Source organism: Phyllobates terribilis, unplaced genomic scaffold, assembly GCF_046119375.1.
Source record: "Phyllobates terribilis strain yellow unplaced genomic scaffold, ASM4611937v1 Scaffold_2__4_contigs__length_985480577, whole genome shotgun sequence".
Taxonomy (NCBI): Eukaryota; Metazoa; Chordata; class Amphibia; order Anura; family Dendrobatidae; genus Phyllobates; species Phyllobates terribilis.
The window spans coordinates 440,236,623-440,259,614 of record NW_027362762.1 but is presented as its reverse complement, the minus strand read 5'-3'; the positions used below and the strand labels follow the sequence as shown (position 1 = coordinate 440,259,614).

The 22,992-nt window shown below is 38.4% G+C and overlaps 1 protein-coding gene across 8 annotated transcripts in view; it reads left to right on the top strand.

The window, feature by feature from the left end:
* Nucleotides 1–22,992, top strand: part of SRRM3 (serine/arginine repetitive matrix 3) — a 598,168-nt gene that overhangs the window by 530,173 nt on the left and 45,003 nt on the right. For all 8 annotated transcript variants that reach the window (XM_073665425.1, XM_073665430.1, XM_073665431.1 and 5 more), the window contains 3 exons: nucleotides 14,606–14,656; nucleotides 16,247–16,351; nucleotides 21,405–21,588. In XM_073665425.1, the coding sequence (XP_073521526.1) occupies nucleotides 14,606–14,656; nucleotides 16,247–16,351; nucleotides 21,405–21,588 (340 nt within the window). The remainder of the gene's footprint in view (nucleotides 1–14,605; nucleotides 14,657–16,246; nucleotides 16,352–21,404; nucleotides 21,589–22,992) is intronic.

Below are 22,992 nucleotides of genomic sequence, written 5' to 3'. Positions count from 1 at the left end.
AGAAATACACATATTTGAAATCGCTGAGTTCAGAAATGTCCGATCTATCAGCATATCAAATAAATTAATCAGATCAGTAAACGGCTTAGCGAGAAAAAAATCAAAATGCTAGTTTAGCAAAAAACGAAAGCACAAAAACGGAAAATTGCAAGGTAACTTTTGGACACCAATATGGCTCCAGTGGGTGTGACCCCAACCCCTGCACCCATTACAGTTACACCCCAAAAGCTTGCCAAGTGCCAAACACGTGGAAATTGGTGGAAAAATCATAGAGTTAAGTGACTGATCTATCATATACATTCTTCTAATCCCTCACCTCACCTAGCATCAGCCTAGTTTGACAGTGTCTCTTTAGATTGTTCTGGGGTGAAGCTGTTGACTGCATTGTGGACATCAGCAGGCACAATATGGTCCCCGAGCTAATCGGGTTTTATATCATTTTATCATATAGTAGACTGTGAGCAGAAATATTAGAAATGAAATGGTTATCTTGCATTACAGTTCTAAGGCGCTCACATATCTGCTTAATAGAATGAGCAGCTTGTAGAGTTTTTCTAGTTATCCATATGGTCTATGCCTCATTGAGCTAATACATGGGTTTTACAATTGCAAGTGTAGCTGTTCATTTTATGGTGCCAAGGTCATTGGACATTTTATTGCCTGCAGTTTTCAGCACTTACCGAAGAACCACACAGAGATTGGAAGGCTGCACACATATAACAACTAAACAATAGTGTACAAAAGAAAAGGGTAGGAGCAAATGACAGTGGAGATGATAACAAGTTTAACAGAAAATTGCCTCTAATTGGAAAATAGTGCACCTCCAAAGAGGAACAAATAGCACTATTCATTTAAAGATTGGACTAAGAAAGAAGTATGCTGTTAACTGCTTAGCTATTTCGCTGTCAAGTTCTACCCTTTTCTCCCGCTGTAGACGCAGATTTACACAGTCCACCTGGATGTAGAATTCATGAGCTCAGGAAGATGTGGTCTGAATGCTCTCCTCTTCACTTTCTGAATATACAGTGAGTACGGAAAGTGTTCAGACCCCTTTAAATTTTTCACTCTTTGTTTCATTGCAGCCATTTGGTAGATTCTAAAAAGTTTATTTTTTTTCTCATTAAAGTACACTCTGCACCCCATCTTGACTGAAAAAAACAGAAATGTAGAAATTTTTGCTAATTTATTAAAAAAGAAAAACTGAAATATCATATGGTCATAAGTATTCAGACCCTTTGCTCAGACACTCATATTTAAGTCACATGCTGTCCATTTCCTTTTGATCCTCGTTGAGGTAGTTGTACTCCTTCATTGGAGTCCAGCTGTGTTTAATTAAACTGACGGGACTTGATTTGGAAAGGCACACACCTGTCTATATAAGACCTCACAGCTCACAGTGCATGTCAGACCAAATGAGAATCATGAGCTCAAAGGAACTGCCCAAGGAGCTCAGAGACAGAATTGTGGCAAGGCACAGATCTGGCCAAGGTTACAAAAGAATTTCTGCATTACTCAAGGTTCCTAAGAACACAGTGACATCCATAATCCTTAAATGGAAGAAGTTTGAGACCACCAGAAGTCTTCCTAGACCTGGCCGTCCAGCCAAACTGAGCAATCGTGGGAGAAGAGCTTTGGTGAGAGAGGTAAAGAAGAACCCCAAATCGCTGTGGCTGAGCTCCAGAGATGCAGTAGGGAGATGGGAGAAAGTTCCACAAAGTCAACTATCACTGCAGCCCTCCACCAGTCGGGCCTTTATGGCAGAGTGGCCCTACAGAAGCCTCTCCTCAGTGCAAGACATATGAAAGCCCGCATAGAGTTTGCTCAAAAACACATGAAGGACTCCCAGACTATGAGAAATAAGATTCTCTGGTCTGATGAGACGAAGATAGAACTTTTTGGTGATAATTCTAAGCGGTACATGTGGAGAAAACCAGGCACTGCTCATCACCTGTCCAATGCAATCCTAACAGTGAAACATGGTTGTCGCAGCATCATGCTATGGGGGTGTTTTTTAGCTGCAGGGATAAGGCGACTGGTTGCAATTGAAGGAAACATGAATGCGGCCAAGTACAGAGATATCCTGGATGAAAACCTCTTCCAGAGTTCTCTGGACCTCAGACTTGACCAAAGGTTCACCTTCCAACAAGATAATGACCCTAAGCACACAGCTAAAATAACAAAGGAGTGGCTTCAGAACAACTCTGTGACCATTTTTGACTGGCCCCCAGATCCCTGACCTAAACCCAATTGAGCATCTCTGGAGAGACCTGAAAATGGCTGTCCACCAACATTCACCATCCAACCTGACGGAACTGGAGAGGATCTGCAAGGAAGAATGGTAGAGGATCCCCAAATCCAGGTGTAAAAAACTTGTTGCATCATTCCCAAGAAGACTCATGGCTGTACTAGCTCAAAAGGGTGATTCTACTCAATACTGAGCTAAGGGTCTGTATACTAATGACCATGTGATATTTCAGTTTTTCTTTTTTAATAAATGTACTAAATTTACAAACATTTCTACATTTCTGGGTTTTTTTCAGTCAAGATGGGGTGCAGAGTGCACTTTAATGAGAAAAAATATGAACTTTTTAGAATTTACCAAATTGCTGCATTGAAACAAAGAGTGAAAAATTTAAAGGGGTCTGAATACTTTCCGTACCCACTGTATATAGTACATCAACTGGTCATCCAGATAAGTGATGGGGAAAAATACTCCACTCTATCTTCTTAAATAGCACTGCATGTGGGAAAGACTGTACAGTATATATGTACAGCTGGTGGAATTAGTATTGATCACATCACCAATTTTCTAAGCAAATATATTTCTAAAGGTGCTTTGACCTAAAACTCTCATTAGATGTCGTTAACAACCCATCCAATCCATACAGGCAAAGAAATCAAAGATCATAGATGTCCATAAATTAGGTTATGTGTATTAATGAGTAATGACACAGGAAAAAAGTATTTAACATGCTTACTGAAATTTAACAGCTTCAGAATGCTTCCTGTATGGAGAAACTAGTCACATGCATTGCTCAAGGGTGATTTTGGCCCATTCTTCCACACAAACACTTCAAATTCTGAAGATTCTGTGGATGCCTTCTATAACTCTAAGCTTTAGTTCCTTGCATATATTTTCTACTGGAGGTCAGGTGATTGGGTGCTCCATTCTAGCTGCTTTATTTTCTTTCTCTGAAATCAATTTAAAATTTCCTTGTCTGTGTGTTTGTCTTTCTGAAATGTCCACCCTCGTTTCATCTTCATCATCCTGGTAGATGGCAGCAGATTTTTTTTTCAAGAATGTCTCGGTACATTTGTCCATTCATCTTTCCTTCAATTATATGAAGTTTGCCAGTGCCATATGCTGAAAACAGACCCACACTATGATGTTCCCACCTCCAAACTTCACTGCTAGTATGGTGATTTTGAGGTGATGTGCAGTGCCTTTTGGCCTCCAAACATGGTGTGTATTATGGCATCCAAAGAGTTCAATTTTGGTCTCATATGACCAGACTATATTCTCCCAGTATTTCACAGGCTTGTCAAATGTTGTTGATCAAACTTTAAATGCGCTTAATCATGCTTTTTTGTTCAGCAATGTAGTCTTGCATATCGGCTATGGAGGTTGAGTGTGTTACTTATTGTTTTCTTTGAAACAATTGTACTGTATATACTGAAGTATAATATGACTTTTTCAGCACATTTTTTATGCTGAAAAAGCCCCCCACGTCTTATACTCAGGTATATACTTATATATACTTATATATATAGTATATATTGGCTGTGTGGGGGGTTTCAATGGCGGAGGAGCTGGCACAGGCAGTAACCAGCTGCTGCAGCTACTATGTGTGCCTGCTGCTAAAGAAAATGAATATTCACTCTTCTCCACGCCCATGGGAGTGGAGAAGGGTGAATATTAATTTTCTTTAATAGCGCACGCTGTCAGCAGCAATCCTCTGTGCCCGCTATTAGAGAGTATGAATATTCACTCTTCTCCAATCCCATGTAAGTGGAGAGGAATAAATATTCATTCTCTTTAGTAGAGGGCACACAGGATCACTATTAAAGAAAATGACCTTAGTCCCGGCGTGGAGAGGAGGGAATATCCACACAGTTTATCTTGGCGTCTGAGGGTGCATGGCAGTGACGTCATGCGCTGCTCAAATGCTGAGGTGAACTGCTGCTGGCCGAACAGGACGCAGCGCTGGAGCAGGTGAGTAGGAGTGTTTATTTTTTTCATGTGTGCAGTGATGGAGGGCCATGTATACCAGGATTGGGGATGATGGGGACATGCATACCCGGATTGGGGATGATGGGGCCATGCATACCAGGATTGGTGGATGAGGGGGCCATGCATACCAGGATTGGGAATGATGGGGCCATGCATAACAGGATTGGGAATGATGGGGCCATGCATACCAGGATTGGGAATGATGGGGCCATGCATACCAGGAATGGGAATGATGGGGCCATGCACACCAGGATTGGGATTGATGGGGCCATGCATACCAGGATTGGGAATGATGGGGCCATGCATACCAGGATTGGGAATGATGGGGCCATGCATACCAGGTTTGAGGATGAAGGGGCCATGCATGCCAGCATTGGGGATGATGGGGCCATGCATACCAGCATTGGGGATGATGGAGCCATGCATACCAGGATTGGGAATGATGGGACCATGCATACCAGGATTGGGAATGATGGGACCATGCATACCAGGATTGAGAATGATGGGGCCATGCATACCAGGATTGGGAATGATGGGGCCATGCATACCAGGAATGAAAAAGGTGGGGCCATGCATACTAGGATTGGGGATGATGGTGCCATGCATACCAGCATTGGGGATGATGGGGCCATGCATACCAGGATTGGGGGGATGGGGCCATGCATACCAGGATTGGGGATGATGGGGCCATGCATACCAGGATTGGGAATGATGGGGCCATGCATAGCAGGATTGGGGATGATGGGGCCATGCATACCAGCATTGGGGATGATGGTGCCATGCATACCAGCATTGGGGATGATGGGGCCATGCATACCAGGATTGGGGATGATGGGGCCATGCATACCAGGATTGGGGATGAGGGGGCCGTGCATACCAGGATTGGGGAAATTTACCATTAGCTGCCGCAATTCCCACCCTCGGATTGTACTAGAGTAAATACGTTTTCCCAGTTTTCTGTGGTAAAATTAGGTGCCTCGGCTTATATTCGGTTCAGCTTATACTCGAGTATATGCGGTACTTGCTGATTCCAGGTCTTTCTGTAGCTCTTCACAGGTGGGCAACTTGGACAACTCTTCTGATTTTTTTCACTCCTCTGTCTGAAATCATGCGGTTAGCACCTAGTTGTGGCTGGTTTATGGTGAAGTGATGTTCTTTCCACGGATTATGATCCCCAACAGTGATCACTGGAACCTTCAGCTGTTTAGAAATTCTTCTATAACCAATGTCATCAGTATGTTTTGCAACAATAAGGTTGCGAAGGTCTTGAGACAGTTCACTGGTTTTACCAATCATGAGATGTTTCTTGTGTATTAATGATAAACCTTTTTATAGGCCATCAGTTGAACCAGCTGATATTATTTTTTACAAAGTGGCAGGATTGCTTTCTAATTATTGATTTCAGCTGGTGTCATGGCTTACCATGGCTTCTTGCACCTCTCTTTGTTCTATTCTTTTTCCCTGTGTCATTTCTCTTGATTACACATAACTTAATTTATGGACATCTGTGGTTTGATTTCTTTGCCTGTGTGGATTGGATGGGTTGTTACCGACGTCTGGTGAGAATTTCATGCCAATAGCACCTCTAGAAATATATTTACTTAGAAAATTGGTGACGTGTTCAATACTTATTTTACTCGCTGTGTATACCTTGTTCAGAAAATACCAATTGACTGTGTAAATGTTCTCTTTTAACAATACAATTAAAGGGGCTTTATGGGAAAGAAAACTTTAATTATTTATTCTCAGAGTTGAGCATGTACAGTTCTGCTCAAAAGTTTACCTACCCCAGCAGAATTTTTCCTTTCTTGGCCTTGTTTCAGAGAATATGAATGATAACCAAAATACTTTTTCTCCACTCATGGTTATTGGTTGGGTGAAGCTATTTATTGTCAAACTACTGTGTTTTCTCTTTTTAAATCTTATTGACAACCAAAAACATCCAAATTACCTTGATCAAAAGTTCACATACCCCAGTTCTTTATACTGTGTATTGCCCCCTCTAACATCAATGACAACTTGAAGTCTTTTGTGGTAGTTGTGGATGAGGTTCTTTAATTTCTCAGATGGTAAAGCTGCCCATTCTTCTTGGCAAAAAGCCTGAAGTTCCTGTAAATTCCTGGGCTGTCTAGCATGAACTGCACGATTGAGATCGCCCCAGAGTGGCTCAATGATATTGAGGTCAGGAGTCTGAGATGGCCACTCCAGAACCTTCACTTTGTTCTGCTGTAGCCAATGGCAGGTCGACTTGTCCTTGTGTTTTGGATCGTTGTCATGTTGGAACGTCCTAGTACGTCCCATTCGCAGCTTCCGGGCTCATGAGTGCAAATTTGCCTCCAGTATTTGCTGATAACGTGCCGCATTCATCTTTCCTTCAACTTTTACCAAGTTTCCTGTGCCTTTGTAGCTCACACATCCCCAAAACATCAGCGATCCACCTCCGTGCTTTACTGTAGGAATGATGTTCCTTTCATCATAGTCCTTGTTGACCTCTCAACAAATGTAACATTTATGGTTGTGGCCAAAAAGTTCAATTTTGGTCTCATCACCCCAAATTACCTTGTTCTAGAAGTTTTGAAGCTTGACTCTGTGCTGCGTGGCGTATTGTAGGCGAGATACTTTGTGGCATTTGCACAGTAATGGCTTTCTTCTGGCAACTCGACCATGCAGCCCATTTTTCTTCAAGTGCCTCCTTACTGTGCATTTTGAAACAGCCACACCACTAGTTTTCAGAGAGTCCAGAATTTCAGCTGATGTTATTTGTGGGTTTTTCTTTGCATCCCGAACAATTTTCCTGGCAGTTGTGGGCGAAATTTTTGTTGGTCTACCTGACTGTGATTTGGTTTTTACAGAACCCCTGATTTTCCATTTGTTAATCACAGTTTGAACGGTGCTGACTTGCATTATCAATCCCTTGGATATTTTTTTGTATCCCTTTCCTGTGTTATACAGTTCAACTATCTTTTCCCGTAGATCCGTTGACCATTCTTTTGCTTTCCCCATGACTCACAATCCAGAAACGTCAGTGGCTGGATGAAAGATGCAAGAGTCTGTCTGGATCCCAGAAACTCACTCAGCTTTTATGCACACACACTGATTACAAGCAAACAGGTCACAGGTGAGGATGTTACCTTTAGTAGCCATTCAAACCAATTTGTGTCAAATTCTGTGCATGTTATCAGGCCAAAATCACCAGGGTATGTGAACTTTTGCTCAGGGTCATTTGGATGTTTTTGGTTGTCAATCAGATTTAGAAAGAGAAAATACAGTAGTTTGACAATAAATGGCTTCACCCAACCAATAACCATAAGTTGATAAAAAGTTTTTTGTTATCATTCATATTCTCTGAAATAAGGCCAAAAAAGGAAAAATTCTGCTGGGGTATGTAAACTTTTGAGCACAACTGTATACAGTATGTGTGACTGATGGGAGTTCAACCCCGTAGGGAAGATTGTAGTATCCTTCCAAAGCGGGGGTCCTAGATTCATATCCCACCAAGGATAACATTCTTTAAGGAGTTTGTTTGTTCTCCCTGTGTTTGCGTAGGTTTCTTCCTCAAGACATACTGATAGGGAATTTAGATTGTGATTCAGTGATGATGTTGCATGTAAAGTGCTATGGAAATCAGTGGTGCCTTATAAGAGAGTCAAATAACTGTGACACTGTTTACCTAAATGGGTCTGAGTTGAATTACTAGGTACTGCATCACATCTAGATGATAAGTCTTGGGCTAAATCAGCATTAAAGTGGTTACCCCTGTTAAATCCCGCTGTTAACCTCTGACAACAGGATTGAACACACGCTGGCAGGGAGGTGTGTCATTCCACGCTCCTATCAGCGTGTCCGTGACGTGATCACAGGGCGCTGATGGGTTGTCATGATAGCCGGGGGTCTGCTGATGACCCAATGCCTGCCATTACGATCTTTCTGTGAATGCCAATTTCTGAAATACATAGCAGGGTTGTAGCACTGCTATATAGAGTCAATCGGATCACCGCAGCTTCAAGTCCCCCACGGGTACTATTAAATACAGTGAAAAGTAAAAAATAAGTTTTTAAAAATATGAAAACTATAAAAAATCAAAAAAGTTCAAATTACCCCCCTTTTGGCTCATTAGAAATAAAGCAATTAAAAAAAGATAAAAAAATACACATATTTGGCATCGCTACATTCCGAAATGTCCAATATAGCAAAATATAAAATAAATTAATCCGATCGGTAAATTACATAACGAGAAAAAAAATTAAAAACGCCAGAATTTCTTTTTTTTCTGCCTGCCCAACATTGCATTAAAATGCAATAACAGGTGATCAAAACATTGTATGGTTTCAATAAAAACATCCGCTCAGGGCGCGGAAAATAAGTTCTCACACAGCCCCAGATCCCGAAAAATGAAAACGTTATGGTCTTGAAAAATGGTGGCAAAAGCAAAAAAAAATTTCTTACAAATTTCTGAATTGTTTTTATTCACTTAATAGGAATACATGTTTTGTATCTGCATACTCATATTGACCTGGAGATTCATATTGCTATATAGTGAACATGGTACATAAAAGAAAAAAAAAACAATTGTGTAATTACACTTTTTTTCAATTTCACCGTTCTTGGAATTGTGTACTATGTGGTAGAATGAATGAAGTCATTCAAAAGTACAATTTTTGTTGTCCTGTAAAAACAAGCCCTCATATGGCTATATTGATGGATAAAGAAAAAAGTTATGGCTCCTGGAAAAAGTGGAGGAAAAATGAAAAAAACGGGAAATCGCTTAGGGGTGAAGGGGTTATAGGGCTGATTCGGCACCTAAATGTCCTTTCTAAATATCTATCTTTACACCCTAACCACTTTTGTAATTAGATTTATTATTATTATTTAAGAGGAGTCTCAAACAAGACGTCACATGAAGCTGGAGTTGCACTCACTTCAACACAGCGTCCATCGCCCCTCCTGGAACAAGCCATCATCAGAGACGGCGCTGCAGTCTATTACTAGAGTTTCTTGCATTGCTGCCCTCTGAAGATGTGCTGTATCTATGGTGATAGAAGCTGTGTGAGAGGTGAGCGCAGCGCCCACACTCTGTTTCTATCTCTGCCTCTGCATCTTCTAGCTGTGAAACAAGATGTCATCAGGGGGCAGAGATAGAAGCAATGAGTGACAGCACCACCCCACAGCTTTTAGCTCCTCCCTCAAATGAATCGTCATCAAAGGGCAGAGGTAGAAGCAGTGAGTGATAACAAGTGCCGGCCCACAACTTCTAGCACTGCCCTCAAACTAATGGTTATCAGGGGGCAGGCTCTCAAATGCACAGTCAGTGAGTCACTTGCAGGTGTTAGACACTGAGTACTACAGTGCATGAGACCAGAGATCAAACTAAAAAAAAGAACATGTCCCACAGTGGGACTTAATGGAAAAAGTAAAATAAAATATTTTAAAAAGTGAAAAAAAAAACCCAAAAATCCTGAAAAGCCTTTTCGCCACTAAAAACGCAGCCTTTCTGATAAAACAAAGATAAACAAAAAAAAGTACACGTAAGTGGTATCGCCGCATCTGGAATGACCCGATCTATAAAACTGTCATGTTATTAATTCCATACGGCAAACACCAGAAAAAAAAAATAAAAAACACAACAAAAATGTTGCATTTTCATCAAAACTGAAATACCAAAAAATTGAATACAAAGTGGTCAAAAAGTCATATGTAAAAAAAGAATAGTATAAACAAAAACAGTCCCGCAAAAAACAAGCCCTAATATGGTTATTTCGGGAAAAAATAAAAAAGTTACAGCTCTCAAAATATAGTGTTGCAAAAACAAATTCATTTTTGTAAAATATTGGTTTTAGCCTGTAAGAGTAGCAAAGCATAAAAAAAAACTGTATAAATCTGGAATCGCTGTACTCGTACTGACAAAACGGCCTTATTTACTGCATGCTGAACAGCGCAAAAGCAAAATAAAAGCAATAACTGAATTGCTGGTTTTGTTCATTCTGTGTCTGAAAAATCTGAATAACAAGCCATCAAAAAACATTATGCACCCAAAAATGATACAAAAAAATCTCCAACTCGTCATGCAAAAAATAAACCCTCATACATCTCTGTTCACCAAAAAATAAAAAAAATACAACTCTCAGAATATGGCGCCGAAAAATAATTTTTTCATTAAAACGCATTTTAGTGTGTGATAACAGCAAAACATTAAAAAACTATTTAAATCTGGTATCACTCTAATCGCTTCGACCTGAAGAATAAAGTCGTCTATCACTTATACCTCAGGGTGAACCACGTAAAAATAAAAATAAGATCTGTTCTTGTAATTCTGTCTATTTGTTAACTCTGCCTCCCAAAAATCAGAATAAGGCCCTGGTCACATTTATCATGCGCTCTCCACTGAGCACTTACGTCAGGGTTTCCATGTAAACCCCCAAAACCCCAATTCAGACAAAACCTCCGACTGAACCACTCACTATACTGAGGCAAATGGAGTCACGTGTGGACGACCAGAGTTCTGTGCACGCCAAAAAAGATAAATTCCACCTGAGCAAACACCAAACGGATGCCAAGAGTCTCCATCTGCTTCATTATGGTGGGTGTTTCTGTCAGTGGTCTCAATCACATTTTTGTTGGATTTATACTGAAACCCCGTAGTAAATGTGATAATATAATAATATAATTTATATAATTGAAGCGATCAAAAAATGTTATGTACCCCAAAATGTTACCAACAAAAAACCTAACTTATCCTACACAAAACCAGACCCCACTCAGGTCCGTCATCTGTCACTGGAAGTATAGAAGTTACCACGTTACTGATAAAATAAAGACTCTGGAAAAGTGACACGTCTCCAACAGCCCCTGAAATAAAATCTGGTGAAATCTGTGCTCCCAAATCCAAATACCCCCCTCCCTTCTGAGCCCAACTGTGCCAAAACCATAGTAAGCAGCCACATGTTTGGCATTATTATAGTGAGGAGAGCGCACTTAACAATTTACGGGTTGTGTATCACCAGAAGCGCAACCTGGGCACAATGTATAAGGGCGCTACAATATATGGGGGCACAATGTATGGGAACTAAACTGGCAGATTTACAATTCTCCAGAATAAAGCACGGTGTCAATGTTACAGAATAGTCACTGCAGCCGTAAATTAATTCATTAAGAGGTGCAATTTCTACAATGGGGTAATTTTTGGGGTTTTTCTGCTGTTCTGGCACCTGTAGAGCGCCGTAAATGTCGCCGCAAACTATTCTAGCAAAATTTGTGCTCCAAAGGCCAAATAGAGCTCCTTCCTTCCTTCTCAGCCATGACGTGTGGCCTAACAGTAGTTTCTGACGACTTATGAGGCATCACCGAGTTCAGGAGAAATTGCGCAATAAATTGTTGGGTCCACTTTTACCTATTAACCCTTGTGTAACTGACAAGTTTGTAACAAATACAAAAATTTATTTTTACCACTAGAATGTTATATTTCCATGTCCCAATGTCATGAAATTCTCTGCTGCTCCTGTGGGTTAAAATACTCACTACACCCCCAGAGGAAAGTGAAGTTTCCAAGGTGGGGTCACCTGGGGGGGTTTCTGCTGTTCTGGCACCTCAAGGGCTCGGATAATGGAGCAATCTATTAAAAGGGAATCTGTTTTCTAAAAGTCAAGTAGCGCTTCTTCCCACCCGATCCCTGCCGTGTGCTCAAACAGTAGTGTACAATCACATAAAGGATACTGCCACTTTCGGTAAAAAATTGCATAACAAATTATGGGGTCTATTTTCTCCTATTGCCCCTCTTAGAAATTAGAAATTTTGTGCTACTACAGTATTTTAGTAGAAAAAAATATTTTTTTTTTGTTTTCATATCTAAATGTTATAAAGTTTTGTGAATCATCTGTAGGTTAAAAATACTTAATACACTCCTAGATGAATTCCTTGAGGGGTCTAGCTTCCAAAATGGGGTCACTTTCGGGGGGTTTCTGCTGTTTGGCATATCTGGGCCCTGCAAATGCAAGATGGCATTCACAATCTATTCCAGACAAATTTGCGATCCAATAATCAAGTTCTTTTTCCTTTCCTAGCCCTGCCATGTGCCCAAACAGCAGTTTTTGAGCACATATGGGGTATCGTTGACTTCGGAAGAAATTGCTTAATAAATTATGGGGTCTGTTTTTTCCTTTTATCCATTGTGAAAATTACAAATTTGGTGCTAAAACAACATTTTAGCAGAAAAAAAAAATTTTGTTTTCACATCCATATTTTAAAAAGTTCTGCAAAGCACCTACAGGTTCAACAACCATACCACCCCCTAGATGAATTCCTTCATGGGTTTAGTCTCCTATATGGGTTCACTTGTGGGGGGTTCTGCTGTTTTGGTACCTCAGATGCTCTGCAATTGAGACATTGTGTCAGCAATCTATTCCAGCCAAATTTACATTCCAAATACTAAATGTCGCTTTTTCCCTTCGAGTCCTGTCGTGTGTTCAAGCAGAACTTTTTGACTACATGTAAGGTGTCACCATGCTCATTGTGCGGCCTGCTTTTTAATTTTAGCTTCTGCAAAGTGACAAATTCGGGGCTACAATAACATTTTCGTGAAAAAAATGAAAATTTTCAATATGATGACCTAATGTTATCAAATTCTGTGTAGCAGATGTGAGTTCAAAATGCTCACAATACCCCTTGACAAAATCCTTGAGGGGTGTAGTTGCCAAAATGTTGTAACCTGTGGGGGTTTTCTGCTGTTTAGGGGCCCTACAAATGAAAATTGATCATTTTTAAAAATTTTCGCCTAAATTCCAATATTTTCACAAATAAACACAAAAAATATTGACTTAAATTTACCACTATCATAAAGTACAACGTGTCACGAAATAAACAATCTCAGAATCACTTGGATACGCTGAAGCCTTCTAGAGTTATTACCATATGAAGTGATACTGGTCACATTTCAAAAGTTTGGCCTGGTCATTAAGGATTAAAATTGTCTCGGTCACTAAGGGGTTAAGGATGCAGCAATACCAAATGTGTTTTTTCCCTTTGTTTGTAATGGAGGAAAAGGTGGATGATTTGAATTTTTATATTTTTCTATTTTTCAAAAAATATTTTTTACATTTTTTTAATACATTTTTTTAACCTTATTTTTAGTTCCCTTATAAGACTTGAATGGGCCATTGTTTGATCGCTTATACTTTATAATGCAATAGCACAGTATTTCAATACAAAAGAAAAATTGTGATCTCCTTTGGAGTTCAGCCCATGCCTGTGTTTCACAGGAGTAGCAAGATGGCAGCTTTAGGGGCCTTCAGCGGGTCCCCGGGCTCCCATAGTAATCCATCGGTGCCCTGCGATTGAATATGCCCAACTCTAGAATAACAATAGTACACTATATTAGAATGAGTGCTGCAGTCCCCCAATCTTCCAACAGCAGAGTACTGCAGAAAGGCCTGTATGAAAGATTGAGCTCCTAAGAAGTGGGAAGAGAGGTCTAGGCCATACTGCCTTAAAGGGGTTTTCCAAGAATGTAATTAAATTGCATCCGTCAAGTAATTCATACTGTAACTATGCAGTCTGAAGAAACATAGCTCCCGAGACCTGTCTCAACTGACAGGGGAGCTGTTTCATAAGCACACATACTAGTGAGCTAAGAAGGGCTTTGAAAGGCGAATAAATAAATCTTCTCCTCGGTGGTCTGAATACAAAGGATTTATTTTCCAGCCTCAGTCCTCCATGCAAGGAGAAGATTCATATTTTCTCCTGTCACGCCCCTTCTCTGGCAGCTACCTGGTATGTGTTCTTACGATACAGCTCCTCTGCCAGTTGAGACATAGCTCTGACACATAACTAGGGTGGGCTGCCATTTCAATAAAGTGACTGGCAATTTTATTACATTTTTGGAGAACCCTTTTAATACAGTTAACAACATCTAATTCGGCTGACCAGTCAATGTCACATCGAAGATCAAACCTAATTGTATCAATACAACCCAAAAGCACATAGTCTATTAAAAAAATTATAGTTGTGTCTATTATGTGGTTGAAGATTCTTTATCTTATTCAGGCACCTCTCATCCCATTCCTTCAGAGCCGAGTCTCTTACATTAATAACTTTATTTGGTTGTCCAGTCAGTTAAAAACAGTAGAGGCAAGATAAAATTTAGATTTTGTGTACCAATTACAGTACATTAGATTAAATTTTCTTATTTACCTTTATCAGACACAATTCTAAGATATCTATTCAAAATGTTATTACATGTTTTTTTCTCAATTTACAAATGTATAGCATGTAATGTTTATTGTACAATATTTCACCCCGACCACTTTATGTTTTTTATTACATTTTTTCCGTATCACTAACTTACTTGCTAACTATAATTTTGTATTTTTTAAACTTCCTTAGATCTAGAAGCCTTAAGAACAAAAGAAAAGATAAATCTAAAGACAGAAAGAGGTACAAATATTTCTGTTACTTGACGTGTGCAAACCGTGTTAAATTAAATTGTTAATACTTTACTGCAAATAAAATGTACAGGTACCACTCTATTTATGTCATAGCAGCATTTATTTGATCAGAATTACCATTCTCCAAGATATCATAAAAATTTGTAATGTTACTTATGCTACATCCTTCCTAAACAGTCTTTAACCCTTTACCGACCAGACAGTTTTCCATTTTTGCTCTTTTGTTTTTTCCTCCCCTTCTATAACCTTTTTATTTATCTTTTGACATGGTCGTAATTTTTATTGACATGATTTTTTTTACCATTCAGTGTACTGGAGAATGGGAAAAAAATTCAAATACTGTGAAATTGCGAAGGAAAGCCATAATTCCACCATTATTTTTTTGGTTTTATTTTTACGGCATTCAGTGTGCATTAAAAATGATCCTGGCAATACGATTCTCCAAGTCAGTAAAATTACGGCAATACCAAATATGTATCTTTTTTTCTTCTTCAAGTGGTGGCTAAAAATCCAAAATTTTGTAAAAAAATAATTTGTTTGTGTCGCTGTATCATTTTTATTTTTATGTTGATGGAGCTGTGAGGGCTTTGTTTGTGTGGGGAGCTGAAGTTTTTATTGGTACCATTTTGGGTTATATATGACGTTTTGATCACTTTTTATTGCTTTTTTGGCAGAGTTGTATCGACTGGTGTTTCGATTATTTTTCTGTTTATGGCATTTACCTGTCGAGTTAATTGATTTTACAGTTTAACTGACAACACAATAGCACATTTGTTTTTTTTTTTTCATTTCTTTATTTTTATTGGTAGAAAAGGGGATTGGATTAAAATATTTTTTTTTGTTTATTTATTTTTTACTTTATTATGTAGTCCCCTTTGAAGTTTTCAGCCTACAATCATCTGATCACTTATACAGTATACAAAATCACTTTATAGTACATATTCAAAATCACAGGCCCCAGTGAAGTTTAGCTAGAGGCTGTTCTTAATAGGAGTACTGTCATGGCAGACATGGGGATCTTCAGCAGACTACAAGCTGCTATGGCAGGGTATGATGCGGGCTCAGCTCTTGAGCCTGTATCAAATACGGGATGTCGTTAATGTTTATGTAACCAATATCCATATTCCACAACATATGCTGGTACTGCAGCTCACTTGAAGAGAATACGGATGAGCTCGGTCTGAGCTTTTACACCAACAGCATGAGAGAGAGCAGCGCTGTATTGGTTACTGCAGTAAAGACTTACAGGGTATAGACCTCCACCAATCAAACAGTGATGGTCTGTCTAATTTAATTTATTATCTATATTTTTTATTATCTTTATTTATCTATATTTTTTCACTTCATCTATAAAAACATGTATTGAATAAGATTTTTATACAGATATATTTGTATTCATTGGACTTTGCTCAAAATTATATAAGCAAATGTGAATTCAAATAATGTGTTATTTTAGCTCTATTTTGTTCTCCAGTGGAATATCATCAGAACATATGAAATTCATAGTGGCCTAAGTGTTTATGTTTGGGGTTTTAACATACTATTAATAAATACATTATTTTTCAATGATTTTTGGCAGATCACGTAGTGGCTCAGCTATCCGTAGAGCCCACAGAAACAGCAGTTGTAGTTCTCACAGTGCTTCTCCTTCCTCTGACTACAGCACCTCTAAGTCACCAAGCAGGTACCTTGGATTTTTTATGTACAATACTATCTTCAATAGACACTGGAAATTAAATATAGAGATGTATTAAGAATTTTGAATATGTACAAACATGCAGGTAAACATGTAGGCGTGCACTAACATTCACAATCAACATTGTGATAATAAGATCCTCATGCATGTTCTAGCTATATTTCTCCCTATTAGATTCAGTTACATTCCATGTCCAAATACATCTAAGCAATACCTACAGTTGAAACCAGAAGTTTACATATACTATATAAAAAGACACATATGCATGTTTTTCTCAATATCTGACATGAAATCAGAATAAACCTTTCCCGTTTTAGGTCAATTAGGATTACAATAATTTTTAATATTTGCCAAATGCCAGAATAATGAGAGAGAGAATGTTTTAAGGCATTTTTATTACTTACTGCAAAGTCAAAAGTTTACATTTCATTAGTATTTGGTACCATTGCCCTTACACTGCATGACTTGGGTCAAACATTTGGGATACTTTTCCCCAAGCTTCTCACAATAGTTGGTTGGAATTTGGGCCCATTCCTCCTGACAAAACTTGTGTAACTGATCCAGGTTTGTATGTCACCTTGCTCGCACCTACCTTTTCAGCTTTGTCCATAAATGTTCAATAGAATTGAGATCAGGGCTTTGTGATGGCCTCTCTAAAACATTGACTTTGTTATCCTGAAGCCACTTTGTTACCATTTTGGCAGTATTCTTCGGGTAATTGTCCATTTGGAAGACCCATTTCCGCCCAAGCTTTAACTTCCTGGCTGATGTCTTGAGATGTTGCTTCAGCATTGCCACATAATCTTCTTTTCTCATGATGCCATCTATTTTGTGAAGTGCACCAGTCCCTCCTGCAGCAAAACAACCCCACAATATGATGCTGCCTCCCCAATGTTTCACAGTTGGGATGGTGTTCTTAGGCTTCCGAGCTTCTCCCTTTTTCCTCCAAATGTGACGATGGTCATTATGGCCAAAAATGGATATTGACACAATCTTAGCAGTTTCCGCCATAATCTTCACAAGGTCTTTTGCTTTTGTCCTTGGGTTGATATGCTCATGTTGGACCAAAGCATGTTCATCTCTAGGACACAGAACCCGTCTCCTTCCTGTATGATGGCTGGACATTCCCATCTTGTTTGTACTTGTGTATAATTGTTTGTACAGATGAACCAGGCTCCTTCAGGTATCTTGAAATTGTACCCAAGGATGAGTCAGACTTGTGCAAGTCCATAATTCTCTTCCTGATATCTTGGCTGATTTCTTTAGACTTTCCCATGATGCTACACAAAGAAGCAGTGTGTTTCAGGTGTGTATTAAAATATATCCACAGGTGTGTCTCTAATTAACTCAGATGTTGCCAAAAAACCAGGACCAGAAGCTTCCAAACACATTACATCATCATATGGGCAGTCCAGAATTGTTTAAAAGCATAGTAATCTTAGTGTATGTAAACTTTTGACAATAAGTAATAAAAATGCCTTAAAACATTCTCTCTCTCTCATTATTCCTGCATTTGGCAAATACTAAAAATTATGGTAATCCTAATTGACCTAAAACGGGAAAGGTTTATTTTGATTTAATGTCAGATATTGAGAAAAACATGCATATATGTCTTTGTATATAGTGTATGTAAACTTCATATTTAAATTTCAACTGTTTATAGTGCAGTACTTTGCCCACATGGAGCCTTATATTGCTCTAAAAGTGACAACAATCATACTTTGTATATACAAAGTTAAACAATGTCTCCCTACTCCTATATAGTGGTCATCTAGTAATAAAAAGTGCCAATATAGTGCCCACAAAGGGCTTAGTGTGCCTACTTCAAACTAAATCCAGGGTTGCTATTTTGTGCCAACATAGTACCAAATGGTTCACATATATTACCATCTCTTTTACAAAAAAAAGTCAAGCAGAGCTAGTATTGTGTAATATTGTGCCTAGGAACTGCTCAATATCTTGTTCAGATAAATAGCAGATAATGTCAGATACAGTCACACAGTAGAAGACACCACTCCCCTCCCTTCTCCCCTCCCTTATTAAACCAGCCTGCATTTTTTTTTCATTTTGTAAGCATTACCAATTCAGAAACAGGCAGAAATATATTATTATTATTATTATTAATAAATAATTGAGTCTTCAACTTTGTACTCTAATTTTAGTTGAACCAATAATACAGTATATAAGCAATCAATTAATTAGGATTTATCTACAGTAGTGTTCAAAATAATAGCAGTCCAATATGACTAACCAGATTAATCACTGTTTTTGGTATAAATTATATTATCATGTCAAACAATTTACCAGCTGGTGCAGTAGATTCTAAGAAAACCAACGGACTCAGCATTCATAATCTGCATGTTTTTGAGTCTGTGTATTTGAATAATTAATTGAAAGGGGGTGTGTTCAAAATAATAGCAGTGTGGTGTTAAATTAGTGAGGTCAATCATTCTGTGAAGAAACACGTGTGAATCAGGTGGCCCTTATTTTAGGGTGAAGCCAGCACATGTTGTACATACATTTCTCCTTGAAAGCCTGAGAAATATGGGTCGTTCAAGACATTGTTTAGAAAAACAGCTTACTTTGTTTAATATGTTGATTGGAGAGAGTAAAACTTATAAAGAAATGCAGACAATGATAGGCTGTTCAGCTAAAATGATCTCCAATGCTTGAAAATGGAAAGCAAAACCTGAGAGACGTGGAAGAAAACGGAAGACTACCATTCGAATGGATCGAAGAATAGTCAGAATGGCAAAGGCTCAGACAATGATCAGCTCTAGGATGATCAAAGACAGTCTCAAGTTACCTGTGAGTACTGTGACAGTTAGAAGACATCTGTGTGAAGCTAATCTCTCAGCAAGAAGTCCCACTATTAAAAAAAAGTCATGTACTGTAGCGGATACAATTTGCTAAAGAACACATCAACATTTTGTGGTCTGATGAAAGTAAAATTGTTCTTTTTGGGTCCAAGGGCCGCAGACAGTTCGTCAGACGACCCCCAAAATCTGCATTCAAGCCACAGTACACTCTGAAGACAGTAAAGCATGGTGGTGCAAGTATCAGGATATGGGCATGTTTCTCTTACTATGGTGCCGGACCTATTTACCGCATACCAGGGATCATGGACCAGTTTGCATATATTAAAATACTTGAAGAGGTCATATTGTCTTATGCTGAAGAAGATATGCCCTTGAAATGGGTGTTGCAACAAGACAACGACCCTAAACACACCAGTAAACGAGCAAAATCTTGGTTCCTGTTCAACAAAATTGAGGTTATGGAGTGGCCAGCCCAATCCCCGGACCTTAATCTGATAGAACACTTGTGGGGCGACATCAAAAATGCCATTTCTGAGGCAAAGCCAACAAATGCCAAAAAATTGTGGGATGTAGTCAATGTATCCTGGGCTGGAATAACAGTTGACAGGGGCCATAAGTTGGTTGACTCTATGCAACATAGATGTGAAGCAGTTCTAAAAAGCTGAGTATACAACTAAGTATTAGGTTAGCGATTCACAGGAATGCTAAATCCTAAAAAAAAAAGAGTACATATTGTGAGTTTGTAAAGTCAAATGCAGACACTGCTATTTTTTGAACAGCCCAATGTTCATTTTTGTTATTTTCTGTAAAGTAGTTAAAAATTATATAGATTTCTCTTCATGCTTTGAATTAGAAAACAGTGTGCAATGTTCCCAATGCATGGAAATAAAAACTAGTGTAAAGATTTTGTGCTTAACTCATATCTTTGAACACACTGCTATTATTTTGAACACTACTGTACATATATATATATATATATATATATATATATATACATGTATACTATATATATATATTTATATATATATGTATAAATATATATATATACATATATATGTATATATATATATTTATATAACACTATTGTAAAAGGAGTCTTTATCATTTCAGTTTAAGGTGTACACCTGACCATGAGTATAGCACAGGATATTTCACCCCAACCACCATAATTTGAAGGCCACTGGTTCCGCTTTTAGGAACAGTTTGCCATGATGACTTCACAGTATATTCAAGGAAGTGCAGTTTTTACATCAGGCACTGTGCCATAAACTGATGGTGAAGAAAAACAAATGTCCTGCTTCATTTTAACTCAGCTCAGTTCTTAGGACACTTTAGGGTTTTATTTATTAGTCTATTGCTCTTGCACAAAGTATATAACTGATACTAACTAAATTGAGTTTGTTTATGTTAAATGACCTGGAAGGGTGTTTGTTGATGTAAAACGTTTATATTTTTTTTACTTACAAAGCATTTGGGTCAGGCTCTGTGATTTGGAAATGAATAATTAGCCTGGTATCCTATCATTTAGGAATATTAATTTTCCATTAGTAATTTTTTTGTATCTATTCATCAACTTAATAAGTTCATTATTTTACATAAATTTGGAAATTTAAAATTTCATATCAGTATGGAGCTAACAATATATAGGAGCTGGGAAGCAAATAAGCGCAGTAGGGTTTTATCTAACAGTAAAGAAAGAACAGTTGGGGAGTGATTGCTCACATGATGTAGTTGTGTGATACACAACAATTTATGAATGTTAGAAAAATCAGCGGCTGCAGATCCACATGTCGCCGGACCAAATTGATATAATAAAGGAAAGGTGGATTTTTCTACGGTGCTGGTGAACTGATGGAAAGGATCCAAGATGCACAAGAGCTGTAGTATTGCGGTTTTTATTATCGACACGTTTAGAAGTAAACCCATTTCTTCCTCAGAATATATTCCACAGATTGTGGTTACATCCTGAGGAAGAAGTGGGTTAATTTCGAAATGTGTTGATAATAAAAACCGCAATACTACAGCTCTTGTGTATCTTGGATCCTTTCCATCAGTCCACCAGCACCATAGAAAAATCCACCTTTCCTTTATTATATCAATGTGGAGCTTATGACTGATACATGACACATCTGAGCAACTGGTGAATTGAAAGACCTCAAATGATACTTTCATTAATCATGTTTCTTAACTCTAGTTCATGTGCCCTTTCTATTTTCACACAGACAGAGCCCCAAGCATAAGCAGGATGACCACAAACCTTCTAGCCACAGATCCAGTCGCAGTCTCTCTTCTTCCTGCACTGCCCACAGTCGATCTGCCACGCCACATCAGAATGGGCACAAGAGTGGCAGTCATAATGGTCACCACAATCAAGGACATGGGATCATTCTAGAGAAACATTTGGATGTATGTACACATTTGTGGTTTTCCATCTACACTAAGTATTCATTGTGTATGTTCTTACTCTAGACTGCTCCCTTTCTGTCCATTTCTATCTATTAGTAAGTAATGTACTAGTCCACTGGTCCAGCAATGAGGCTTCAATACTTTATATATCATATCTAAAGAGTATACTGTAATTCAGGTACATATATATCTACAGAATACTATTGAGTTAGGGTCATACATGTTACCGACTACTTTATTTGTAATCATTCTAAACAAAGCACTTTCGAGATCAAGATCTTTTAATGTTCATTCCAAAGTCTGGCCTAATAACTTGCATACACCAAGTAAGAAAGAAGGGAGAGTGATTATAAAATGGGTTAAGTGTAGAGATGAGCAGATCGATTTTCTGCATTCTGATCCAGCATCCGGGTCTGTGGTACCTTGCGGCTAGACAGGAGTCCAGAGAATCTCTTACCTTCTGGCATCCCAAGCGCGGCGGCTGTTGATTAGCCAAGGCCAGCGCCACGTCATCTGAGTGTCATGCTGCACAGATGACGTTGAGCTAGCCCTGACGAAATCAAATGCTACGCCTGGAACGCCGGAAGGTAAAAGACTTGCAGTACTCCGTCTACTTGCAGGAACCACTGACCTGGACGCTTGACCGGAGTCCTACGAATTGATTCGATCATCTATAGTTATCTGCTATCATCATTTTTTGTAAATACAGCCTCTGGGTGTACCGTGCCTATTTGCCTAGGGCGCCGTAGATGCTTGAGTTCGGGTTCTTTCTTTTAAATAGATCTAGATCATACAATACTTATCCTATACGAAAATATTGAAATACTTTCAGCTTCCTCGATTCAATGATTTTTGAATGACACTGTAAAGAAAATTGTATTGCATTTTTGAAGTAATGTAGAATATATGACATCTACTGTGTAAGGTTTTCATATATATGATAATATGTGACCTTCATGGTGATATTGATTACAAGACTGTTCCCTTTGGTGCATCCCTTTGACATGCAAATTTTCTGCAAAAATTAACTCAAGCAAACAAAGATTTCTCCTAAGGCCCTCATTCAATGAAATGTCATCTTCTGTTGAGCAGCCTGTGCTGGTAAAAGTACAGGTAGAGAGCAGTACAGTATATGACATGTAGTACAGGCAGAGCAGGTAGATTGCCAAAGCAGGAAACTAAGAAAAAAATAAGTAAAAAAAAAAAAAAAAGATGCAGAAAGACAGTACTGCTCTTTGGCTCCTTAGGTGATGCCATTGATAAAATATTTACTTTTTTTTAGGTTTTTTAGATTTCCTTTGTTTATTTTTTCAATTATTGACATCTTAATTACATTTATACCTTATTAATATTTTGCCAATGATTTATAAATCATTTTATAATTACATGCCTTTGGTAGAGTCG